This window comes from Muntiacus reevesi, chromosome 10, assembly GCF_963930625.1.
Source record: "Muntiacus reevesi chromosome 10, mMunRee1.1, whole genome shotgun sequence".
Classification (NCBI taxonomy): domain Eukaryota; kingdom Metazoa; phylum Chordata; class Mammalia; order Artiodactyla; family Cervidae; genus Muntiacus; species Muntiacus reevesi.
In genome coordinates this window covers 31,313,578-31,337,335 of record NC_089258.1, presented here as the reverse complement: position 1 = coordinate 31,337,335, position 23,758 = coordinate 31,313,578, and the positions used below count along the sequence as shown (strand labels likewise).

Genomic DNA, 23,758 nt, shown 5'->3' with positions numbered 1-23,758 from the left:
CTTTTCCTATATAGATCTAGATATATAAATATAGATAATTATTTTATTTAGGAACTTTTTATTTTTGTTCTCAAATAATACTGGCTGACAATTTATTTCACTCTTAATCTTCCTTTTGTGCTCATAACATGGGTATGTTGGCATCATACAAAGGTAACCAAATAAACTGAGAATGTAATATCAAGTAATTTTAGGTTTCAAAACAAATGGAAGTAATGCTGAACCACAGGGAGCTGGAGGCATTGGACTGAGTGCTTACCAAGGGAAGAGGATTGCCTGTAGACGTCAGGCATGCATGTTCAACATGCATTTTCATGTTAAAAATAAGCATTAAAGAATAGAAATGGAAATGTAACTGGAACCATTTGAAGTGGAGAAGGGAGAGTGCAAAATCTCAATCAGTTCAGTTTTGTCTTTAGTCTGATATTCCTGGATCCGATCCTACTGTGTACTGTTCTGCTGATTCTCACACATGGTATCCTTCTTGTGTGTTTTTATTCTTTGGGATGATGAATTCATCAGTGGGACTGACCAGAGAGAATCCTGTATGGCTTTATTGATGTCTGACCCTCTGGAGTGGTCTGATGCTTGCTAGGCCCGTGAATGTGGAGTTTGGAGGGTGGGTGGAGATATCACAAGCTTAAGGACTGTGGCTTTTGTTAATTTCTCCTTTTGTGGATTCTCAGGTCTAACTTCAAATCCCATCTGTGTGTGATTTATAGGCTCGGGGTCTTAATTTCTGAAGGGAGTCTTTTAATTTATTTCCCAACCAGGAGCCTAAGTGAGACAGACAGACTTAATTGTTTTCCCCAGTGCACGTAAGTAGATTGTGTTTTCTGGTTCACTCTTTTATTGATTAGGGAGATCTTCAAGACTCCTAGCTTAGCTCTTGGTCTCAGTTCTAAGTCACTGCCTCAGTGAAGGCCAAGGGCTCATCTTTTTCCCAGTAATATTTAATGCCTTGTCTCCATAATGTTGACAGTCTGCTACCAGGGCATCCCATCACCTCAGTCTGCTGTCCCCTCTGGGCTCAGCAGCGCATCTAAAACACTACTTATATTTTTCTCTAGCATGTCGTAGTGTTTGTTTTGGTTTTTTGTCTTGTTTGTTTTTTTCCATTTCTTCCTCTTGGGCCTGACTCGAAATTCTCTCTGAAAATTCGGCTAATAGGATGTCACTCACACAGCCTGTCACAGGGAATAACAGATACGCAGTGTTTCATTGATTTACTGTTTGTTTTCCATAGTTTTCTTTTTTACATGTCTGTACATCATATTCGCATACATTTTTACCTTATAAGAGGTAGCATTTTATATACTTTTTCAGATAAACTTTAAAAAAATCTAGTAATTGCATGTTCTTCAACTACTTGGAATATAACTTTCTAACTTAAAACATTTTTGGTTTGCATCAGCATTATTTTGTGGCCTGTTTTCTGATTCTAGTGGTGGATCATTCATTTTTTTCTTTTTATTGTTTCTCATTTGAGGCTCTAAAAAGTGTGAGAAATATTTTTATTGTAAATAGAGACTTAATGATATTTATTAAATTCTGTGCTGTCCCTTTTCAATCTTTTTTTGTGGGCAGAAGGGAATGAGGGAGGAAATGTGTGGAAAGTCGGAATATTTTAGCTTTAAAAACTAGAATTGAATTCCCTGGTAGCTCAGCTGGTAAAGTGTCTGCCTGCAATGCAGGAGACCCTGGTTTGATTCCTGGGTCAGGTAGATACCTGGAGTAGGGACAGGCTGCCCACTCCAGTATTCATGGCTTTGCTGGTGGCTCAGACAGTAAGGAATCCACCTGCAATGTGGGAAACCTGGGTTTGATCTCTGGGTTGCGAAGATCCCCTGGAGAAGGAAGTGGCTACCCAAGCCAGCATTCTTGCCTGGAGAAGTCCATGAACAGAGGAGCCTGGTGGGCTACAGTCCATGCAATCGCAAAGAGTGGGACACGACTGACTGAGCAACTAACACTTTCACTAGAGATGTCTCGTTTTACAAATGAGAAATCGACACTTAGAGATGTTGTGAGACTTACTGGAGACCAGATTAGCTGGTGAGCATCAGAATCAGGAAGAAGTCCTCACCCACTGCATTGTTTTACTTTAACAGAAGTGGGAAACCAGATTGGCTTCATTTAGGTCTTATTACTGGTCCTTTATTCTGCATAGATTAAAATCTCTTTTTAGTCTGTCAGAGTGCATATTTACATTCTTATCTAAATACTTACTAAATCATATAGACTTAATAACCAGTCTGCGAGCTGTGCTAAGCATTCCCTTCACTTGGCTAATGAAGATGCAGCTGACTTTCAAGAGATTAAAGACCACACTGGATGGAATGGGAGTGGCCCACAGCAGGCACCCAGGTGTATCGTTTTGGTACCCCTGGAAGGCGTAGCCCAGCGCAGTGCCTTGCCTGTACCTGGCATTCCAGTAATGTCTGTGAATGTGCCAGTGAACAAATGAAGTGCCTAATGAAGATGAACACCCTCCGTGCCTCTTCAGAGCTCAGGCTTGGCAGATTTGTTATGACTTCTTTTGAGATCACATGATAGGGTGAGGTAAATTTCTGAGATTTGGAACATCTGTTCTCTAGAGCAGCCAGTGAGGCCTCCTCACTCCACCCGATCATCCTGTGATGTAATTGGTAGATGTGAAAAGGGCATGAATGTGGACTTCTCTTTTTAGCTTTGAGGACAGTTTATTTTTGGAATCATTCTATCTTATTTATGTCTTTGTTTCTTGGGCAGGGTGGAATTCTGTAACTCACTACAGAGAAATTTCTAATTATAGTGATTGAGATTTTGGAATAATGAACTTTAAAAAGTATTTGAGTTTTGTTTGATTATATTCTTGTTTTCCCCTAACTTCTTGCAACACATATTACTTTTGTAAAGAAGAAAGGGAAGTCATTTATAGTTTTATCTATAAAAATTTCACAAATATCTAGATTTCACAAAATTGTCATTCTTTACATAGTTTGTTTCCCCCCTGTTTTTCTCTGTTTTCACCAGTAATATGAAAAGTTGTCATCCTATTTTTAGTATGTTAACTACTCAATTTGGTGGTTTTTGAATCATATTTAAACTTATTTTTGAAAATTATTGTTACAACTTAGTATGCTTTGATTTGTGCCTAAGTAATAAAACAGATGTTTATATACTTCTCTTCCCCCATTTTTAAGTCTTATCAATGCAATGATTTTGGGGGCAGTGCTGTCATTTTTATTATGAAAACATTCATTATGAACACAATCATTCTTATGTGTTCACTATATGTACATGTATATTTATTGATATTTTAGTGTTAAATGGTTTTTCTCTTTTATTATCAATACAATGATTTTAATTCCAGATTATTATTGTTTTCACAATAAGTATGCATTCAAGTTATTTTTGATATATGCTTTGTTTTATAACCGTATGAAGAGCAGTTACTTAGACTCAGTTATGTTTTGTGTATTTTTAATGTGTGCTGCTAGTCTTTTTATTCTATTGTGTTTTTTATTTTTACTTTTTTCATGGGTTACTTGCATTTATATTTTCTTTAGGAAGGAAATGTATATGATGATCGTTCTGAGCTCCCACATCTCAGGACTGTTCTTTATTATCCCCTTATGAGAGTTTGAGTATAGTTGGTTGTAGACTTTATGGCTCGCAAACACTGTCTCCATATAATGGAGGTTTTTTTTTTTTCCAAATTGAAATTGAATAGTGGAGATTTTGATTGGTTGTATTTTGTCCTTTGGAATTCTACAGCAGAAGTTTGAAAATACTGTATTTTCTCTCTTTCTCTCAATATTTGCTTTTTGTTTACTTTTTATATTTTTAGAATTTTAACCCTGAGATTCCAAAATCTAACCTAGCTATATCTGAATTTTAGTTGATTTTAATTAAATCCTTTATAGTTTATGTAAACTTACATCAGTAACTTGAGGTCTTTCTTTTTAAGCAGTAACTTTTCATAGACTTCAAGCTGTGTTACTTAAGCTTTGTCCTAGTCTTAGTTGGAGGAGTAATGGTAGGAATTTTTTCCTGTATGTGCCTTCTTTCCTTTTACTGTTTTCTCAGACCTTCTTCTCTGAGCACTGAGTAACTTTCCTAAGTATGTTTTCCGCTTGTCATTTCAGTTTTCTGAAATTTTTATACTTCACTGCCTGAATTACTGCTTTTAATTCAGGAATGGCTTTCCATCTCTTTGGTGGCCACACTGATGGAGTTCTTATTGATGTCCACTGTGTACTTAATCCCAGAACCAGTGAATATGCTACTTTACCTGGCAAAGGGGACTTTTCATATGTGGTGAAGTTCCATAATTTGTGTTGGGGAGATTATCCTAGGTTTTCTGGGTGGACAAGGATCTTTAAATGTGGAAGATGGAGAAAGAAGAGTCAGTGTTAGAATAATGTCAGTGTGAGAAGGGCTTGACTTGACTGGTCATTGTTGACTTTGAAGCTGGAATGGGGCCAGGAGACAAAGAATGTGGGCCATCTCTGCAAATTGGAAAAGACATGAAAAATTCTCTAGAGCCTCTGGAAAGGAACACAGTCTTGCCAACACCTTGATTTAGCCCAGTGAGACCCACTTTGGACTTCTGACCTTCAGGGCTGTAAGATAATAAATTTGTCTCTTGAAGCTACTAAATTTGTGGCAATTTGTTATGTTAGCAATAGGAAGCTAATATAATCTCTATGGAGTTTTTTCTGGAATATTTTTTTTCTGTCTTTACAATGACTTTCTCTGTTTTCAGTGCTTGTATCCTAACAAAGCACTTTGAGAATAAAAATTAGAAATACAAATTCTGGCATTTAATCCCTTCTCCCTCTGCCCCCCCCCCCTTTTTTTTTTTTTTCCATATGTCTGCTTCAAGGGGAAGCATTCTGTGTTATTCTTCAGGACGGCCATCTCCTCTGAGTTGCTTTCTCCCCATTGTGTTTGCTAAATTTTTTCCTGTTTGCTTTATCCTTATAACCATGACTACCTTAATGGCTTATAGTCCACCCAGTCATAGTTGAATTGGATACTCCCAGAGCTTGATATGGGTTTTTGCCTAAATCCATCAGGTCCTGGAAAAGAAAAGTACTTTCACACTACCCTTCTGAATACCATTGAAGATGCTACCAAAGTCTCTTTCACTTATTCTCTAGATCTGCTGATTTTTGTAGATGATAGGAGAAAAGATTTAATGCTTCTTTCAATTCAGTTCTGTTGTACTAAATTTAGCTAAAATTCCAATATTTTTCCCCTCTGGCATTATCTGTGCTAAGTTGCTTCAGTCATATCCAATTCTTTGTGACCCTATGGATTGTAGCCCTCCAGACTCTTCTGTTCATGGGATTCTCCAGGCAAGAGTACTAGAGTGGGTTGTCATTTCCTTCTCCACAGGAGTTATCTACCTTTACTATTTTTAATTCCTGGTATATTTTCTACTGCTTTAATATTTAGCTGGTGATTTTATTAAATATTGAATTCTTACCCAAAATATTCTTAATATAGAATTTTAAATCTGAAATAGACCTTATGTATAATTTAGTCCAATTTTCTGATTTAACATGATAAAACCAAGGTTCAAAAAAGTCATGTAACTTATGCCATTAAATATGGTATGCTTTTTATGGTATCACTACTCAATTTTTAAGAGATAAGAGATGGCATAAAACAGGTCACATGCCATTTGCTGAGTAAACACTGGAATCCCTTAGAAGAAATTTGTCAGTTTTATTCATCTTAGTGTACTGTGCCTTAAAAAGACAATTTATACTTTGTATTTTAATTATTAATGATACAGTTTTTCTGTGAGAAAAGCAATGAAGCTGTACATATCACTGCTTGACTTTGTTGGCAGTTGGCATTCTGAAGTTGGAATGCTGTGAAATACAACATTTATATTTACATTTAAAAAAATATCCTTTGCAGAAAGGAAACTCATGAAGTGTAAGCATTTTTGGAATTAGCTTTAGAAGCAATCAATATACATTTAGCATCTAGTCTAATAGTTGGATGCTATACAACAACTGACAAGGAAGCTAGACCCTCTGCCCCCATAATGTTTAGTCCAGTGTGGGGACGTGTCAATAGATAATTAAGCCGTTATTGTACGTTGTGTGTTGTTATAGGTATAATGCAGGGAACTGTGGAGGAAGCACGTTGCTGAGACGTGGGAAGATCTTGGGAGAACAACTAGAAAGAATAGTATTCAACTGGTACAGGAAGAATGAGTGTAAGGTGAAAATGGGGGAAAGATTGTTCTAGGCCAGTGGTACTCAAAGTGTGGTCCTTAGACTAGTAGCATCAGTATCACCCGGGCCCCATCTCAGCTCTGCTAAATCAGAAATTCTTGGGATGTGGCCATCAAGCTGTGTTTTACAAACGCTCTGGATGCTGGTGCAGAAAACATCCGTTCTCAGTGATGCTGAGAACCAGAGGTGAAAGAGATTCCAGTACATTAAACAGGTGAAGCAGAGAGCTTGAAGTCATTAATAGCTTGAGTTGAGGCAGGAGAGGCAAGAGAGGTCTGATAAAGTGGTTGAAGAGTTTAGATCTTTAGCTTATGTGCACTTGTAAGCCACTGAAACATTTTCAGTAGAGAAACAGTTTGAGCAGTTTTGTCTTTTAGAAAGATCACTAGAGAAGAGGTTAGTGCTAGGTAGAAAGAACACTGAGGAAACCAGTATAGTAGTATTGCTGGTGGCCATGAGGATGGAATAGTAAACAGGTGGAACAGATACTGAGGAAGGAGAATTTAGAGGATATGGTTACTGTCTGAATGATGAGGATGAGGGAAAAAGGAATTTCCCAGGTTTAGCACTCAGGCCACTGGAAAGCTAGTGGTTCTCTAGGCTTAGCAATGGGACCACAGGAGGAGCAAGCGGGGGAAGATGTAAAGTCTGAGCTTAGTTTTGGACACAGAGACTGTGCAATAGAGATGATGGTGGGCAGTCTGATATTTGCTTAAAGCGCAGGAAAGGAATAGGGGTTCAGTGTATAGGTGTGGGAGTATTTGGGCTTCCCAGGTGGGTGAGTGGTAAAGAATCAGCCTGCCAATCCAAGAGATGCAGGAAATGTGGGGATTGATCCCTGGGTCGGGAGAGCCCCTGGAGAAGGAAATGGCAGCTCGTGACAGTGTTCTTGCCTGAAAATCTCATGGATAGAGGAGCCTGACAGGCTACAGTCCTTGGGGTCACAAAGAGTTGGACACGACTGAATGACTGGGCATGGGAATATTTGAGATATATAAGATAACTGAAATCTTGGAGGACATTTTTGAAAAATCAGTACATGTGTGTTAAATGAGAATATAGGGTAGAAATAGTAACATTGCACAGAGGATGGGGAACCTTGGAAATGACTGGAGGACCACCCCAAGAGAGAGATCAGCACCCAGGAGAATATGATGTCACGAGAGTCAAAGAAAGAGGATTTTCTTAAAAAGAGGCTTCCAGTCATGTGTCTAATGCTCTGAGGGGTTAGTATGGTGAGGGCTGATAAGTTTCCATTGGACCAGCCACCAGATTGGTGTGACTTTGGGAAGTTATGTGAAACTCAAGGATTGGCTAGAGTGGTTTTCATGGAGGGATAGGAGGAGAAGCCATATGACAGGTAATTGAGAAACCAGTGTGTGCCCAGTGAGACATCAGTCAGTCCGTTCAGTTGCTCAGTCATGTCTGACTCTTTGAAACCCCATGAATTGCAGCACACCAGGCCTCCCTGTCCATCACCAACTCCCGGTGTTTACTCAGACTCATGTCCATCGAGTCAGTGATGCCATCCAACCATCTCATCCCCAGTGAGATGTAAGAGAGAGCAATTGGCCATGAATGGGAAAGAATCATCAAACCTGAAAGTGAACATGAGGTTATTGTAAAGCTTTCTTTCTGTCTTTGGTAGAGATTAAACCAGCTTAATTATAGATAGGAAAGATTCATGGGAGAGAAGAATGAGTGAGGAGGGGAATTGAAGGTCTGAAGAAGAGAAAGGAAGCAATTTGTGGAACAAGGTTCTGGAAATAGTAGGGATGGGTGGGATTCAGAACACTTGGAGACAAAGGGTATGCCTTTTCCATTGTAACAGAAGGAGAAGGAAGGATAGATTCTTGAGTAGTAACTTTAAAGGTAAGAGTTCCAAGCTGGTGATTTCTAAGTTTCCCCTTTTGGCAACTGCTGATGCAGAGATGGAAGGTGGGACTCGAGAGAATAATAGATAATTTTTAAATAGCTACTGTGAAGAAGACACAGAATAATAATTAGGGCGAAAATCAGATTTCTTATGGCATTAAAGTCTCAATTGAGGCTGATTCTTTACCACCTGAGCCACGAGGGAAGCTCAAGAATACTGGAGTGGGTAGTCTATCCATTCTGCAACTGGTCTTCCCAACCCAGGAATAGAACCAGGGTCTCTTGCATTGCAGGCGGATTCTTTACCAACTGAGCTATCTGGGAAGCCCACCAGGTATTTTAGATTTCCTCTAACATTTCTCAGAATCCTTGGCATAAGTATGGAGTAGTGTTAGTTGCTTAGTCATGTCTGACTCTTTGCAACCCCATGGACTATAGTCCACCAGGCTCCTCTGTCCATGGGATTCTCCAGGCAAGAATACTGGAGTGGGCTGCTATGCCCTCCTCCAGGGGGTCTTCCGACCCAGGAATTGAACCTGCATCTTTTGTCTCCTGCAGTGTCAGCTGGGTTCTTTACAATTACAGGAACCAGTTGTTTTCTTCCAAGACTGGTGTTATTCTAAGAAATGGTTGCAGAAGTACAGTGGAGCAAGTCGATTAAAAGGTAAAGGTCTCTGCTTCCTAACTTGAAATTATAAAATTCAAGAAGGTCTGAAAATGGATTTTTTTTTTTTCTTAACTCAGTGGCAAAATTTGCTCTGAATGAATCAATATGAGGCTACTTACAACCTTTATTTATCAAATTTAGTGTATATACTCGTATTTTAGGGCTTCCAAGGTGGATCAAGTGGTAAAGAATTCATCTGCCAATTCTGGAGACACAAGAGATGTGGTTCAATCCCTGGGTTGGGAAGATCCCCTGGAGTAAGAAATGGCAACCCACTCCAATATTCTTGCCTGGAAAATTCCATGGAGAGAGGAGCCTTGCAGACTACAGTCCAGGGAGTCTCAACGAGTCTGACACGACTGAGTGACTAAGCACACAGCATTCATGTTTTAGTTTAGAAAGTAATGTGTATCATTACAGAGTGCTGCCCTAAATTTTGATGGGGCTGTTACATCAGATAAGGATTATGTCCTCTATAATTGTGCTTAAAACCAGCAAATTCAGGGGAACTTCCCTGGCAATCCAGTGATTGAGACCCTGTGCTTCCACTGCAGGGGGTGTGGGTTCCATCTTTGGTTGGGGGACTAAGATCCGACGTCCTGGTGGTCAAAAGCAAAAACAAAACCAGAAAATGTTTAAATTCTGAAGGAAACCTGACCTCAGAGTCTTCAAGAAGAGAATGTGTTCCTGTGTTAGCAAAAAAAAGTGGTTGAAATGATACTCTATGGAACCTGAGATGGATAAGAAAAAGGGGTGAGAGAGAGAGGTAATCTACTGGGAAAAAATAGGATGCTTAAGGAAATAGATGGCTTCAAAAAGCTGCTGTATTGGGGGGGATCAAATGAGAAATTGTGAAGAATGGGAAGTGAGTAACTAGAATGTATAAACTGGAAAGAATGGGAAGAGTAATTAAAATGTAAACAGTATTGAATGTATCAATTGATTATTTCCAAAGGGAGACAGTTTTGAAGGATTACCAAGTTCAGGGTGTGACCAGGGGAGTGGGCAGCTGAGTTATAGGAATAGAAAGGCATGAGTGATGAGATCAAGAAACTGAGAAGCTAGAAAATTAGATGAGTTACACAGAGTAATGGCAAGATTGGAAGTGGAATGAAGCATAAATTCTCAGATCTCCAATAAGGGGTTCTCTGTGGAAGGTACATGAAATACCAAGATGTGTAGGGCAGGGTCCCCACTCTTCCCCTGGAGTGTCATCTTTTTAAGAAACAAAGTGATAATCATACAGCCTAGTAAGAGTGATGATTATAGAAGCATGATCTAAAGTCTGTTGAGTATAAATGAGGAAAGAGACCCTAGATTTCTGGACAAGTCAGGAGACAAAGCATTCAAGAAGAATCTCACACACCGTTTTGGAGGTTTCTGTGATTGGTAAACATTTAGGCACAGTCCACGGATATTCAGTAGAATATTTGATCAAAATTAATGGTTAAAACTGTATTTGCTTTAAAAAAAACTGTATTTGCTAGATTATTTATCAAATGCAATGCAAGATAAAAAGGTTGGTTGTGAGCTGTCTTCAAAAAATATTCTTCAATTTTAGGAGTCACAGGTAAATTTAAGTCTTTAGGAAAGTTGATTTGGTGTGTAATTTTCTAGTTTCTCCTTCATGTTACTTCTTACTCTCTAATTTTGTTGTAATAGTTTTATTGACTGCCTATGTCACTCTCTTATAAACCTCCTCAATCCTTTTTGGATTGAAGTAAGAGTTGAAGTAGTTAATAAGCAAATATATTCCAATTGAGAATGTTAAAAATATGAAAACACATAATAAAACATTAGGAGATCAGTCCTGGGTGTTCATTGGAAGGACTGATGTTGAAGCTGAAACTCCAATACTTTGGCCACCTGTTGTGCAGAGCTGACTCACTTGAAAAGACCCTGTTGCTGGGAAAGATTGAGAGCAGGAGGAGAAGGGGACGACGGAGGATGAGATGGTTGGATGGCATTACCGACACAATGGACATGGGTTTGGGTGGACTCCGGGGGTTGGCGATGGACAGAGAGGCCTGGTGTGCTGCAGTTCATGGGGTTGCAAAGAGTTGGACATGACCGAGCGACTGAACTGAACTAAATCACTCATTATCATTTTAAAAGATATACTTTAGAAAAGTATCCAAATAGCAACTGCTCTTTGAAGGTTACACTAGGTAACATATTTCTTATGTCCTCCAAAAGCAAAAAAGTTCTCAAACATCATAGATGCGTTGATGAATGCTATTCTGGGGTAAGTAGTTGTGGGGGTAGACAGTGCTGACCACAGGAATGTTGAACAGCAAACGCTGGCTTTGGGCAAAGGAGCTTTGATGCATGGTGACCTCTTTGAAATGTTGGCGCTGATAGTTCCTGTGGGGACTTAACGTTACAAGATGCCTGACACGGATTGAACATGCTATGTGAGAACAGAAATGCAGAATAATAGGGCAATGATACCCTATCTATAAACCAACTGTGTTTACAGATTCCCTAAATAACAGGTCAAAATAGATTGCACTATGGTAAATATTCCAGTTGCAACCCTCTTGCAAAATTCTCATCTGTCTCATGTATTTTAAGCACGATTTCTGGGTCGTGTGGCTTTTCTAGTAGACTTCAATGATGTGCAACCACCAAGCACAGACCTTGTCATTTATTTAACTCCAGCTCTCTTTAATCTTGAGGACAGTAAAACTGTAAGAAATCTTGGGGTTTCAATATAATCATAGAACATTACACAGAGTCAGATTTTCAAATTCTTTGCTTATGGCTTTTTGGGGGCCACATTTACCATAGAAGCCTTGATTTATCTATACATCTTTAAATTTGGATCTGTGGTTTTTCGCTTTTTCTCATCTTTCTTCCTTTCTCTTTTAGTTCACAGCCATGAATGAACCGCAGTGCTTCTACAATGAGTCCATCGCCTTCTTTTATAACCGGAGTGGAAAGTATCTTGCCACAGAATGGAACACAGTCAGCAAGCTGGTGATGGGGCTTGGAATCACCGTCTGTATTTTCATCATGTTGGCTAACCTCCTGGTCATGGTGGCGATCTATGTCAACCGCCGCTTCCATTTTCCTATTTATTACTTAATGGCGAATCTGGCTGCTGCGGACTTCTTTGCTGGGTTGGCCTACTTCTACCTAATGTTCAACACAGGACCCAATACTCGGAGACTGACTGTCAGCACGTGGCTCCTGCGTCAGGGTCTCATTGACACCAGCCTTACGGCTTCCGTGGCCAACCTCCTGGCCATCGCAATTGAGAGGCACATCACGGTTTTCAGGATGCAGCTCCACACACGGATGAGCAATCGTCGGGTGGTGGTGGTGATTGTGGTCATCTGGACCATGGCCATTGTTATGGGGGCCATACCCAGTGTGGGCTGGAACTGCATCTGTGATATTGAAAATTGTTCCAACATGGCACCTCTCTACAGCGACTCTTACTTGGTCTTCTGGGCCATTTTCAACTTGGTGACCTTTGTTGTCATGGTGGTTCTGTATGCGCATATCTTTGGCTATGTTCGCCAGAGGACTATGAGGATGTCTCGGCATAGTTCTGGACCCCGACGGAATCGGGATACCATGATGAGTCTTCTGAAGACCGTGGTCATTGTGCTTGGTGAGTTATCATAAACAAACCAGATTAGTTTATGGTAGTGATAAAACAACTGTGAACATCCATAAGGTATCCATGCAGGAATGACAAGGGGACAAGGCATCCTTATAGCAAATGTTTATGATAAAGTCAGCATCCCAGTCTTCCTATAATTACAGAATTGGTCTCAGGGAAGTAATCTCTTAGTGATGTGATATAAATGATGATAATGGGGAAGATCTTATTAACAAGTTTGGCTATCAAGTATTGACAAATATCTGCTTTTGAAAGGTTTTATTCAGCCCAAATTATGGAACTTTTGTCCATAGTGTATTTATTACAAATTCCCAGAAAGTATTTTTAGTCTCTTATGAATATTCTTTCATATATAGTCACTTTTATGAGTCTATTTCCTAATAAGATATCTTTCACATTCAGTCGTTGCTACTGCATGCATATAGGTAAGTATATCAAGATTTTTTATATATTTATTGCACAAAATGGTTTAGAATTAATGCCATCTGTGACAGTCATCTTTATGAAAACTTATTTTTTTCCATTAATTGTCTGTTTTTAATTGTTGTTTAGTTGCTAAGTCATGTCCAACTATTTGCAACCCCATAAAGGCTTCCCTGTCCTTCACTATTTCCCAGAGTTTGCTCAAACTCATGTCCATTGAGCCTGTTTTTAGTGGTGAAAATTAATTCATCTTTCAAAGTGAAAAACAAAGTTTTATTCTTTTATGTGATGTATACTAGAATAATTTTTGTCTTTAAATAACTTATTTTTCCTGGATGAAAAATTCATGGTTAGTGATCCAGAGGAATATATTTACTCATTTATGTATTCAGAAAAGAGTTAAAGAACGCCTCATAACTTCCAGGCCTTGTGCTGAGTCCTGGAAATGTGTCTCTGAAGAAGAAACACACAGAACATTTCTTTTGAAACTTAGAGGGCCTATTTTAAAAGTTCACCCGCTGAGCATTTTAAATAAGTACCCTCTGGAATACATTTTCTCCATAGACTGTATTCAAGTTGCTTTTCATCACATTAAAAAAAATTTTTTTTTAATATTAAGCTTTTCATCTTTCTCCGTGAAAATTCAGTGGAAAGTTCCTCTATTGCTCTTTGTTCCAGTTTGTAAAGCAGGGTTGAGTGGCTGGAACCTGGGATTGTGTGGATCCTCTGAAATGCTGGGAGCTACGTTAATTTTAGCCATGGGAAAGAGAGCCCTAATTATGGCTGTCAGGATAAAGACCAGGTCTTGGGACTGTCGACTCAAAGGCCTGACACTATGACTAACTGGCACATGTAGGTGGTATACGACCTCCCGAGGCCCCCATCACCTCAGATGTAAAACTATCTTTTTCCATCAAACAAAAGTTCAATTGAAGTACAAAAATGGTTTCCATCTATGTTTAATTATCAGCAAAAGCCCTGTGCTTTCCTGTGCTACAGATATACATTCTCCATGGTAGGGATGAAACATGTCTTCATTTACCATGGACGCTTTCTTTTTTTTTAATTATTAAATAACTTGAGATATTTCACTTCTGTATTGATTCAAGTATCCGTTTACTGCTGATCTGAGTGTTGGTTGAAACTTTTTCATATGCGTGTACTTTTTCTACTGTTATCTCAGGTACTGCTCATAGTTCATAGAACGACCAACAGAAAATGACTATTGAACTTGGACTATGACCTGCCAAGTTCTTGCTTTAATTTTGACCTTTGTATAATGCCTGGCATTTTCCAGTGTGTATAATATGCTTAATGATTCATATAAACTTAACTTTTGGGCCTGATTGGGTGATTTTGCAGTCTAAATGAGAACTATTTTGAGGGTTTATGGAGCAACAGTTTCAGGGCACAATGGCCCTAAGTGGCCCTTCTGCCCCACCACACCAACCCTTAATGTGAAATTAACAGACACTGTGCTGCCCTTTAAGGTTAAACTGGTGAACTCTACAAAGATTGAATATATGTAGCTGCCTCTGAAATAAGTGGCACTATTTCTTTAGGGTATGTGATGGAGAAAGTTTTAGAACATGGAAAACGTCAATCAGGGTGATAGGTGAAGAAATTTGGTGAGACAAGATAATGTATGGGTTTGTAGTAGAGGAAGGAGAAATTTGAAAAGTGGACTTTAGACTTTTGGAGAAAAGGGGTGAGAATGGGAGAATAGGCAGGGCTCAGAATAGGTAACTCACAACCCTAAACATTCCGGGGTTTTTTATCAATGTGGTGCCTGGGTCACATTCATACAACATACTCCCCTGTTTGAATTTGATGTAGTCATGATTACCAAGAGATGAGTTGGTCTGTAGGAACAAAAATTCTAGTCTACTTGAAGCTCTCCTCATTGTAAATTAGGTTGTTGACAATCAGGTATTTTTGCAGTGCCTGTTTGGGTTTTTAATATGTCTTCTCTGCCAAATTGTCAACTTTGCAACTTTGGGCAGGGATTGTAATGATGTGTTGTCCACTTTCTCCACGTTTCTTCTTGGAGGATCTGGCGCAAAGTAGGTGCTTGTCAAGTAACTGTTGAATAAATGAATGTGGTGACAAAACCAAATTTCCGAGCCTTCAGAACTGAGGACCAGAAAAAGCCCAGAATGATTCACTAAGTTGATGCCATTTTGTTCAGTTGTGTGGCAGAAGCCAAGCCTGGTTACACCCCTGTCACATTTTATGCCTTCCCATCAAATATTTACTACAGCTTGGAAAGTGACCACAGTGGCTGCCCAATAAATAATGCTTACCTTATTCATTTGTTCTGGTGATGACTATGGTTTGATTTAACGGTGTCAAACCTTCAATTTGTATTGCACCATGTCATAGAGTGACCTCTGGGTTTTAGACTTACTCAGTTCAATAAACCAACGTTTATTGGTTACTTATCCTTCAGTTAAAAGGATTTGTTGGTCAACAAGTCAAATTTCTAGGGGTCAACATAAAAGGGTCTTTGAGATTTATGATGGTGATACCAGTAACAGTTTTGAAGCACAAGATTGTGTATAAGCTGCACTCAAGTGAGTACTGGATCTTAATAGTTTTATTTGTAAAACACACATAGCATTTAAATCATGGGCCAAGCTATACTCTGCCTTAGAAATGACTTTTTGTAAAGAGCATCCCTGAGAGTTTTCCAGGTACCATTATCTTGTTTTGTTAGCTTCATTTTCCAGATGTGAAAACTGAGGCCCAGGGACGTTAGGTGACTTGCCCAAGGTCACACAGCTGGTTAAGTACAGGAACTAGGATATGTCTCTGGCAGTCTGTTTCCAGAGCCCATGTGTTTTTCACCTCCATTCTATTCCTGCCTCTGTAATACAAACAACTCCTGGGACATGCTATATTGAGGTATAAAGCTTGAGCAACACTGCTGCTGGTAAACTGAAACATTGTAATCCCATTTGTTTCTGTTGATACTGCCTAGTTGCCTGTGCTCTATTTCCTGGGCAGAAGAAAGTTTTCAGGGAGCATGCCTTTCCTCCTTTTTCTTCTTCTGACGATGCTTATGACTCTCCTCTCTTAGGCTCTTTTTCATTGTTTGGTGTTGGAGCACCAGTCACCGACTGCTTCTGATTGAGGGAGTGTTTAGTTCAAGGTGTAGTTAACTTGAAGGCTCATTGTCCTAGCGTGAGGTCATGTTATCCTTTCCCCAGGCTTGAATTCTCCCCACTTGACATTTTACCAAGAATTCCTTTTGAGTCTGTTCCACAGTTGGTTGAGAATGGCAGTCAAGTTCTTCCTTATTTGACCACAGTCTATCTTGAGTTGTAAGTCCTTGCCTTTCTCGCTTTTTTCTTTGTGATGGGGACACGTCTGTTGGGGATAATTAGAGAAGAGGGAAACCAGGATTTGGAAAGAGAAAATAATGGTTATGGTGTGGAGGTTTTTGCATTGTTATCGTGAGAGACAGTGAGGAGCATAAAGCAAAAATAAATCCAGGTGGAGCCTGTCTCTTTGGGAAAGGAGAGAGGGACACTGCTTTTCTAGCTGGATCCCTTCTGGCTGGAAGTGATCACCACTGAAGCCAACGACTGCTAGTTCCTGACGTACCCTGTGCCTCACACCAAGGAGAGCCCATTGTTTTCTTTCTGTGATGAAAGATAATTCAGCAAATACCCTATAAGCAAATCATTATGTACTTCTGTGTTCAATTTAATTCAATAAACATATTGTTGAGTTGTTAAATATGTACTAAGGGATAAAAAGATGAATAAGGTAAATGCCATTTTTTTTAAATTGAGACAACACTGGTTTATAATATTATGTAAGTTTCATGTGTATGGCAGTATATTTCTACAGCATGCTCACTGCCAAAAATTTAGTTTCCATCTATCACCATACTTTTGATCTCTCTTATCCATTTCACCCTCCTCCCCACTCCTTTCCCTTCTGGTAACCATTGCTTTAATTCCACAATAAGTGAAATCATATATTTGTCTTTGTCTGGCTTACTCCACTTAGAGTAATACCCTCAAGGTTCATCCATGTTGTAAATGACAAAATTTCATCTTTTTTATAGCAGAGTGGTATTCCATTGTGTCTGATACTACATCTTCTTTATCCATTCATCTGTTGATGGGCACTTAGATTGTTTTCATATCTTGGCTATGTAAATAATGCTGTGTTGAACACAGAGGTACACATATCTTTTAAAATTAGTGTTTTTTTATTCTTTGGATAAACACCCCACAGTCAGATAACTGCATCATATGGTAGTTCTACTTTTAATTTTTTGAGGAATCTCCACACTGTTTTTCATAGTGACTGTACCAATTTCTATTCCCACCAATGGTGTAGGAGGGTTCCCTTTTCTCCACATCTTCTCCAATACTTGTTACTTCTTTCCTTTTTGATAATAGTCACTCTAACAGGCAAGAGGTAATATCTTACTGTGATTTTAATTTGCATTTCTCTAATAATTAGTGATCTGAACATCTTTTCATGTGTCTCTTGACTATCTGTCTTCTGGAAGAATGTCTGTTCAGCTCTTCTGCCCATTTTTAAATCACACTTTTTTGTTGAGTTGTGTGAGTATTTTTTATATATTTTGGGTATTCATTCCTTATCAGATTTATCATTTGCAAGTATCTTCTACCATTCAGTAAAATTTTTTCACCCCTGGTGGCTCAGAGGGTTAAGTGTCTACCTGCAATGCGGGAGACCCGGGTCCGATCCCTGCATCAGGAAGATCCCCTAGAGAAGGAAGTGGCAACCCACTCCAGTATTCTTGCCTGGAGAATCCCATGGATGGAGGAGCCTGGATGTCTGCAGTCCATGGGGTTGCAAAGAGTCAGACATGACTGAGCGACTTCACTTTCTTTCTTTATTTTTCTTTCTATCATTCAGTAGGTTGTCTTTTTGTATTGTTGATGGTTTCCTTTGCTGTGCAGAAGCTTGTTAGTTTAATCTAATCCTCCTTTTTAGTTTGATGTAAGCCTACTTGTTTGTTTTTGCTTTTACAATTCATTCTTAGAGGAGACTAAGAAAGAGTTGCAAAAGCAGTGGGACCCACATGCTAGCTCATGTCTGGGCAGAGTGGAGGGAAAGGAGGGCTCGCAGAGGAGGCAGTATTGAATTCAATCTTGATGTACATAGAGGAGTTTTTCTTCCTGTAAGGTGGGGGTCGAGGAGAACTTCAGCAAAAACTCACCTCTGGGGAACTGGAAGTCGTTGGGTGTGATTACCATGTGGTGGGTATGCTGCATAAACTTTTGACTCAGAGTCTGCATAATGTACTAAGGAGTTTGAGTTTCAGCCTTTAGGAGATCAGGGGTGCTGAAGGAGTCCCTGAGATAAAGAACACCAGTTCCTTGTAGGCATAACCATATAATTTTTCGTCCAAACTGTGACCCTTTTGGTAGCGAGAAGAGGCACCAACTGGGACACTGGGACACCAGGCAGAAACCGAGACTAGTCTGGTCAACCCAGACTATGGTGGCCCTCTTTCCAGACCATGCCTTCTGCTTGTTTATGTTCCTTGTAGGTTTTCTTTTGGCTTTTTAAATGTAGAGCTTGACATTGGACTTGTTCCACTGTGTAAGGATAGTAAAGAACAACTTCTCTTTTTTTTTTTTTTTTTTAAATATAGCAAGGACTGTCCAGATTTAGAATTAATAGAGCTGAAAACAAAAATCACACTATGTCTTTTAAAAATCACACCATCCAACTTCCTGACTTTACAAATAAAGAGACTGAAGCTCCCAAGTTAATTGAGAAATTTAAGTCTGTGTTAGCTGGTGGCTCACACCAAGAACTGGGTTCACTCCTAGTTAGGTAATGTTCACCCTGCCTAGGCCTCCAGCTTGTTCAGTTCCACCCACACTTTCCATCATTTTCTTGCTTGTGAACATCAGCATGTATTTATGTGGCTACCCAAGGTTAGGTGTAAACAGTGTGGCTATAAAGGTACCTGGAACCCACAGAAAGGGTCCTCTTGAATTTGGCTTTAATTATAAACAACTGGTGATCTCTGAAATGAAGTGTTAACAAGAGTCATTGGAAACTGAATTACTGGCACTTTATGTAGTTTTTACACATATTACCCTCCTGTTTCTTTGTTAAGGAGGGCATTGTATTAGTTTCTCATTTATCTTGGTTTTTATTATTTATATTTTACTCTGTGTGTGTGTTTCCCCACTTACATTCATGGAGGCAGGATGCCTCTGGAATCCGATCCTGACTCTAGTCATTACCTGGGTGATTCTGGGCAGGTCACTTTGTGCAGTGATTTCTTTGTACCTTCATCTGTGGGATGGAGTTGACTGATTTGATTTCCAAGGTTATTCAGAGTTCTACTTAGAAATATACATTCAAATGATAAGGACACAACTACTGTAAATCGGCCATGTAGAATTTTCTATTGGAAAACACAGAACTGGAATTGATGTAAAAGCAAGGAATTATGACTTTTCTTCATATCCGCTTCAGAGAAGGCAATGGCACCCCACTCCAGTACTCCTGCCTGGAAAATCCCATGGACGGAGGAGCCTGGTGGGCTGCCGTCCATGGGGTCTCGAAGAGTCGGACACGACTGAGCGACTTCACTTTCACTTTCCCCCATTAAAGGGGATGGTATGTCTATAGGGGAGAGTCTCAAAGAAATGGTTTTTTAAAACCTGACTGCAGTAGAGAGCTGTGCAGCAAGGAGGGAAGGTTCCCCAGTTAGTCCTGTCAGGAAGGGACTGGACACAGGAGCCTCTCATTCCCTGGCCACAGGTGGCGAGCTGCACATCCTGTTGCTCTGAAGAGGAACCAGAGCTACCCCGAGTCTCCTCAGGTCGCTGTGGCGTCCCTGTTAAGGCCCCTCTGAGGAAGGGCCTGGGAGGCCATTCATGAGAGCCTCCGTTGTTGGGTCAGCCACGGGCTGGCTGGCACCACGGGTGTGGTCAGGAGAGAGTCCCGAGGGAGCCCCACAGCGCTGCCCAGACCCCAGATCCTGGGCCCGGGCAAACAAGAAAACAGCTTTCAAATACCAGCTCTTTGTACCCTTTTGTTGCCCAGATCCATTCAAATATTTTTACTCATAAGAAACTTTTAAAACAGAAACAGAAAACAAAAATACCACATGAACCTAACAGAGTTCCTTCTGAGGTGTGGACACAGCAGACAGAACATGAAGCTCTTTCTTATTTTAGGTGTGATGAGAGTGATTCAGACCTCATCTGGCTGAGACGCCTGTCGGTCCAGAATGAAGGTTACCCAGTCATTTGTCCTTATCCTTAAAGGTCATAAAAGATGCAAAGGTTTCCTGAAGGAACTGTGGTCTCCCCTGGGAATCACTCTTGCTTAGGGCTTAAGAGCTTTGTTTTGGAATAAAATAGGCCAGAGTTTAGAATTTGAATCCTCACTGCTCACTTTTTAGTTTCATGGCCTTAAGGAAATGACTGAACGTCTCTGAGCCTCAGTTTCAGAATTAATTAACATAGGGGCAGTAGGACCTTTCTATAATCGGGCGACCATGAGCACTAGATGTGGTAATTTCTGTAAAGCACGCTTAGCACGGGATCTGGCTAATGTACAATGCTGCATTGTCATAAACATGAGGTCTGGTCTGCACGTGTATTTTCTCCCCCCGCCCTGCCATTTCCCTCTTCTCTCTGATGTACCCCTCTCACCTACACACCAGCATACACACAACAGTGGATTTGGTGGCTGTGATGGTGCTTCATTTCTATGACATGGTATAAGAATATTGTTATGGTTTAGCAGCTGTTAGCTCTAATAACAGACTGTAAATTTTATTCTAAGTGGCCTTTGCTTTTCCAAAGATACATCTGTACTTCAGAGTTGCCTGCATCTTTTTTGTTGAGCCTCAGGCCCTATGTATGAAAAGTCCTGCTAACCCCAGAAGAAATGACAGTTTTGCCCTGGTAGCCCTCTGGATATCTCCAGATTAAATAGTTAAATAGTGTTGACTATTAAAATGAGTTTTTAAGTAGAACAGGCCATTGTGTCAACGTCTCTTAAGAAGGGTCATCAGCTCCTTCCGGCGGACCTGTCATGCTTAGGGCATAGCGGGCAACCATCCATCATTGAGGGCCCTGTTTTGTTTTCTTCTGATCCACAGTGAAAGGCCGTGTCTGGCATAAATGAAAGAAATGCACGTGGACAGGGTCATGAGTCCTTATTGCTGGTCCCCAACTTAACGTGTGACCACTTCCGATTCCTTTAGTCTGGGTCCCATGACTGTCCACCTAGAAAGGAAAAGATATTTATCTCCCTTTCTAATCTCTCACTGCTACTTCATCCATTTCTGGAATATTGATATGGGAATTCAGTGATCACAAGGCTTTATCTCATTTCCCATCTCTGGAACAGAGTCTAGCACTTGGAAAAGTCTAAATATTTATTGAATGAATAAATGAACTGTGTCTTTTATTCTGGGTGGAGTTTTATAGGCTCCCTAGTAACAGTAGAAATAAACCTGTGTTGCTTGAAAGTGAAAGTATTGGTCGCTCAGTCGTGTCCTACTCTTTGTGACCCCGTGGACGTCTGCCAGGATCCTGTCCATGGAATGCTCCAGGCAAGAGTACGGAGTGGGCTGCCATTCACTTCTCCAGGGGATCTTCCCCACCCAGGGATCGAACCTGGGTCTCCTGCACTGAAGGCAGATTCTTTACTGTCTGAGCCACCGGGGAAGCCTGTTACTTGAAATTTAATGGGATTTAATACTGAGTCTCATTGAAAAGAATATTTGTTAAAAGATAGTTATAATTAGGCAGTTCCACATCCTGCCTGTCCACGACATTTCTTTAGGTTAAGTTCTAGTATGAGCTTGTAAATAGTTTATTTTGTTAATAAATATATATGGAATGTCTCCTTGGGTCTCCTTTGTTAAGTAGTAGGGATGCAGAGGTCAATGATATGGATTCTGTTCTCAAGGGACTATCATTTTAGGAGCTAATAATAGATCATTTAAATAAATAAAGACAATATAATTTGGTAAATAAAATATGAAAAGTGCTGTGGGAGTGCTGCTGTCTCATTAGGCAAGATCAGGAAACTTTATGATGAAGAGGTTAGAGCAGTAACATCTTTGGTGATGTTATTCAAGTTCTCCATGTGAACCCAGCAAAGGAATTACTTCTATTAGGTATTCTGTGCACTCTGAATTGAATTAAGTGTTATTACTTCCTTATATTGCAATTAATACATTGCTTAGATATGGAAATAACCCCTGTTCAGCTTTTGTGGGAGGGGAAGCTTGTTTGATTTTCAGACAACATTGTGCTTATAATTTTATTCCCTGCATTTTGCACTATATAATTCATTTTTTGAGTTGACTGTAGTTAATCAGATTCACATTAAATTGATTATGAAGTAAATGAGTTTGAATGGTTACTAACCTATAAGGAAAGGGCTGTTTCTGTGTATGCAAATTAACACTTTGTATAAAGAAAGAGGGGCTCTGTCGTGACATGTATGTTTCAGAACTTGAAAGGTCATTGCCTGGAGATGTGGACACCTACACTTATGATAAGTGTAGGAATGAAACTTGCCAAATTTAGCAAATAAAAATAATTGCACGGGCATACTTATGCTAACAAAAGTATTCACTGTTTGTCTGAAATTCAGTTGGCATTTTGTATTTTATCTGGCAATCCCAATACACACAGCATTCAATGGGAAATAAAGTGTTTTAGATGGCAATCAACCCTCTATACATAGGTGTTTTTTTTTTTTTTTTTTTTTTTTGCTTTGTACTGCAGGTTTACCTGTACCCTGGAGGTCAGTTTAAGTACACAGGAATTTCACATATTTAGTATTTCTGATTTTTGTTTTGAGTTGTCTGGAAATAAAGGGACATATTTGGTTTATAGAATCTTATACTTGTTTCTCTGAAACTATGTTTATGAAAAGGTAATGTATACCTCCAGTTCAAAACGAAACTCGTCTCTCCTTTTACATATACTTTGTCATGTTCTTTGAAAAAAAAATTTTAGCAATGTGTTTTTCCATAGAAATAGTCTTTTTTTTCTTGTGTCTGTACCTTTGATATTTTTTCTTTAAGCCCTAAGCTAGAGCCCTATGCTCCAAGAAGTTACTTTTTATTCGTGTATTTTAGTGAAGATGATACTGTCTTGACCAAGTGTGGTCATGGCTTTACTTAAATCCTGGCCGGTCTTCTCTGCCCATAGAGGAGTTATTATAATGATCCAAAGCAAATACGAAGTTCTAAGAGGGTGTCAGAGCAATAACAGGGTCTTTTTGAAGAAGTGGGATTTAGTCTGGCATCGGGAGATTGGAAATTCATGGCTTCACCTATTTATCCTGCCCAAGTAGACTTTTTGTTGACACAAAGATCACTGCATTTTAAGTAGGGTTTTCCATGAGTTCATTCTAAATGGGTATTTCTCCACTTCAGAAAGCTTCTGTTCATGTGGCAGGCAGGGATTCATTTGCTTGAGTTATTTTCCTTTCTCGGGGGAGGCGGGGTTAGAGAAGATAGTTGCTCAGGAGTCCAGCCTTACAGGACCTGCCCAGGAAACTGACGAGGTGGAAAGCTGACAAGCGTTTGCGTTTGCTGTGGCCAGCGAGTGATTCACCCATGTTTTGCTGAAGGGATTTGCTTTGCTAACCTTGCAGAGCACGTGATGCCCGGGAATGCTCCTTTGTATGCTCCAGACCTAGAGGAGAAGCCTAGCCATAAATCGAAGCTCTGGAATCTGAGTTTCTGAACGAAAATAGGGGAAGCCTGTATTTGGACATCCTGCAAAAGCCATATATAATGATCAGATAAACAAAAGTTGTAGAGATTAGAGCACTAGCTTTATTTAATTTGGCAAATTCTTATGTCTTGGGAAAAATGAAGATGTTTTCATTAAAAAAGCACTATTTCTAAGCCCTTTGCTAACTCTAAGGAACTCT

General features: G+C 39.7%; 1 protein-coding gene across 4 annotated transcripts in view; it reads left to right on the top strand.

Annotated features, from left to right (window-relative positions):
• LPAR1 (lysophosphatidic acid receptor 1) overlaps positions 1 to 23,758 on the top strand; it is a 166,424-nt gene that overhangs the window by 93,471 nt on the left and 49,195 nt on the right. For all 4 annotated transcript variants that reach the window (XM_065946352.1, XM_065946349.1, XM_065946351.1 and 1 more), the window contains one exon: positions 11,653 to 12,400. In XM_065946352.1, the coding sequence (XP_065802424.1) occupies positions 11,653 to 12,400 (748 nt within the window). The remainder of the gene's footprint in view (positions 1 to 11,652; positions 12,401 to 23,758) is intronic.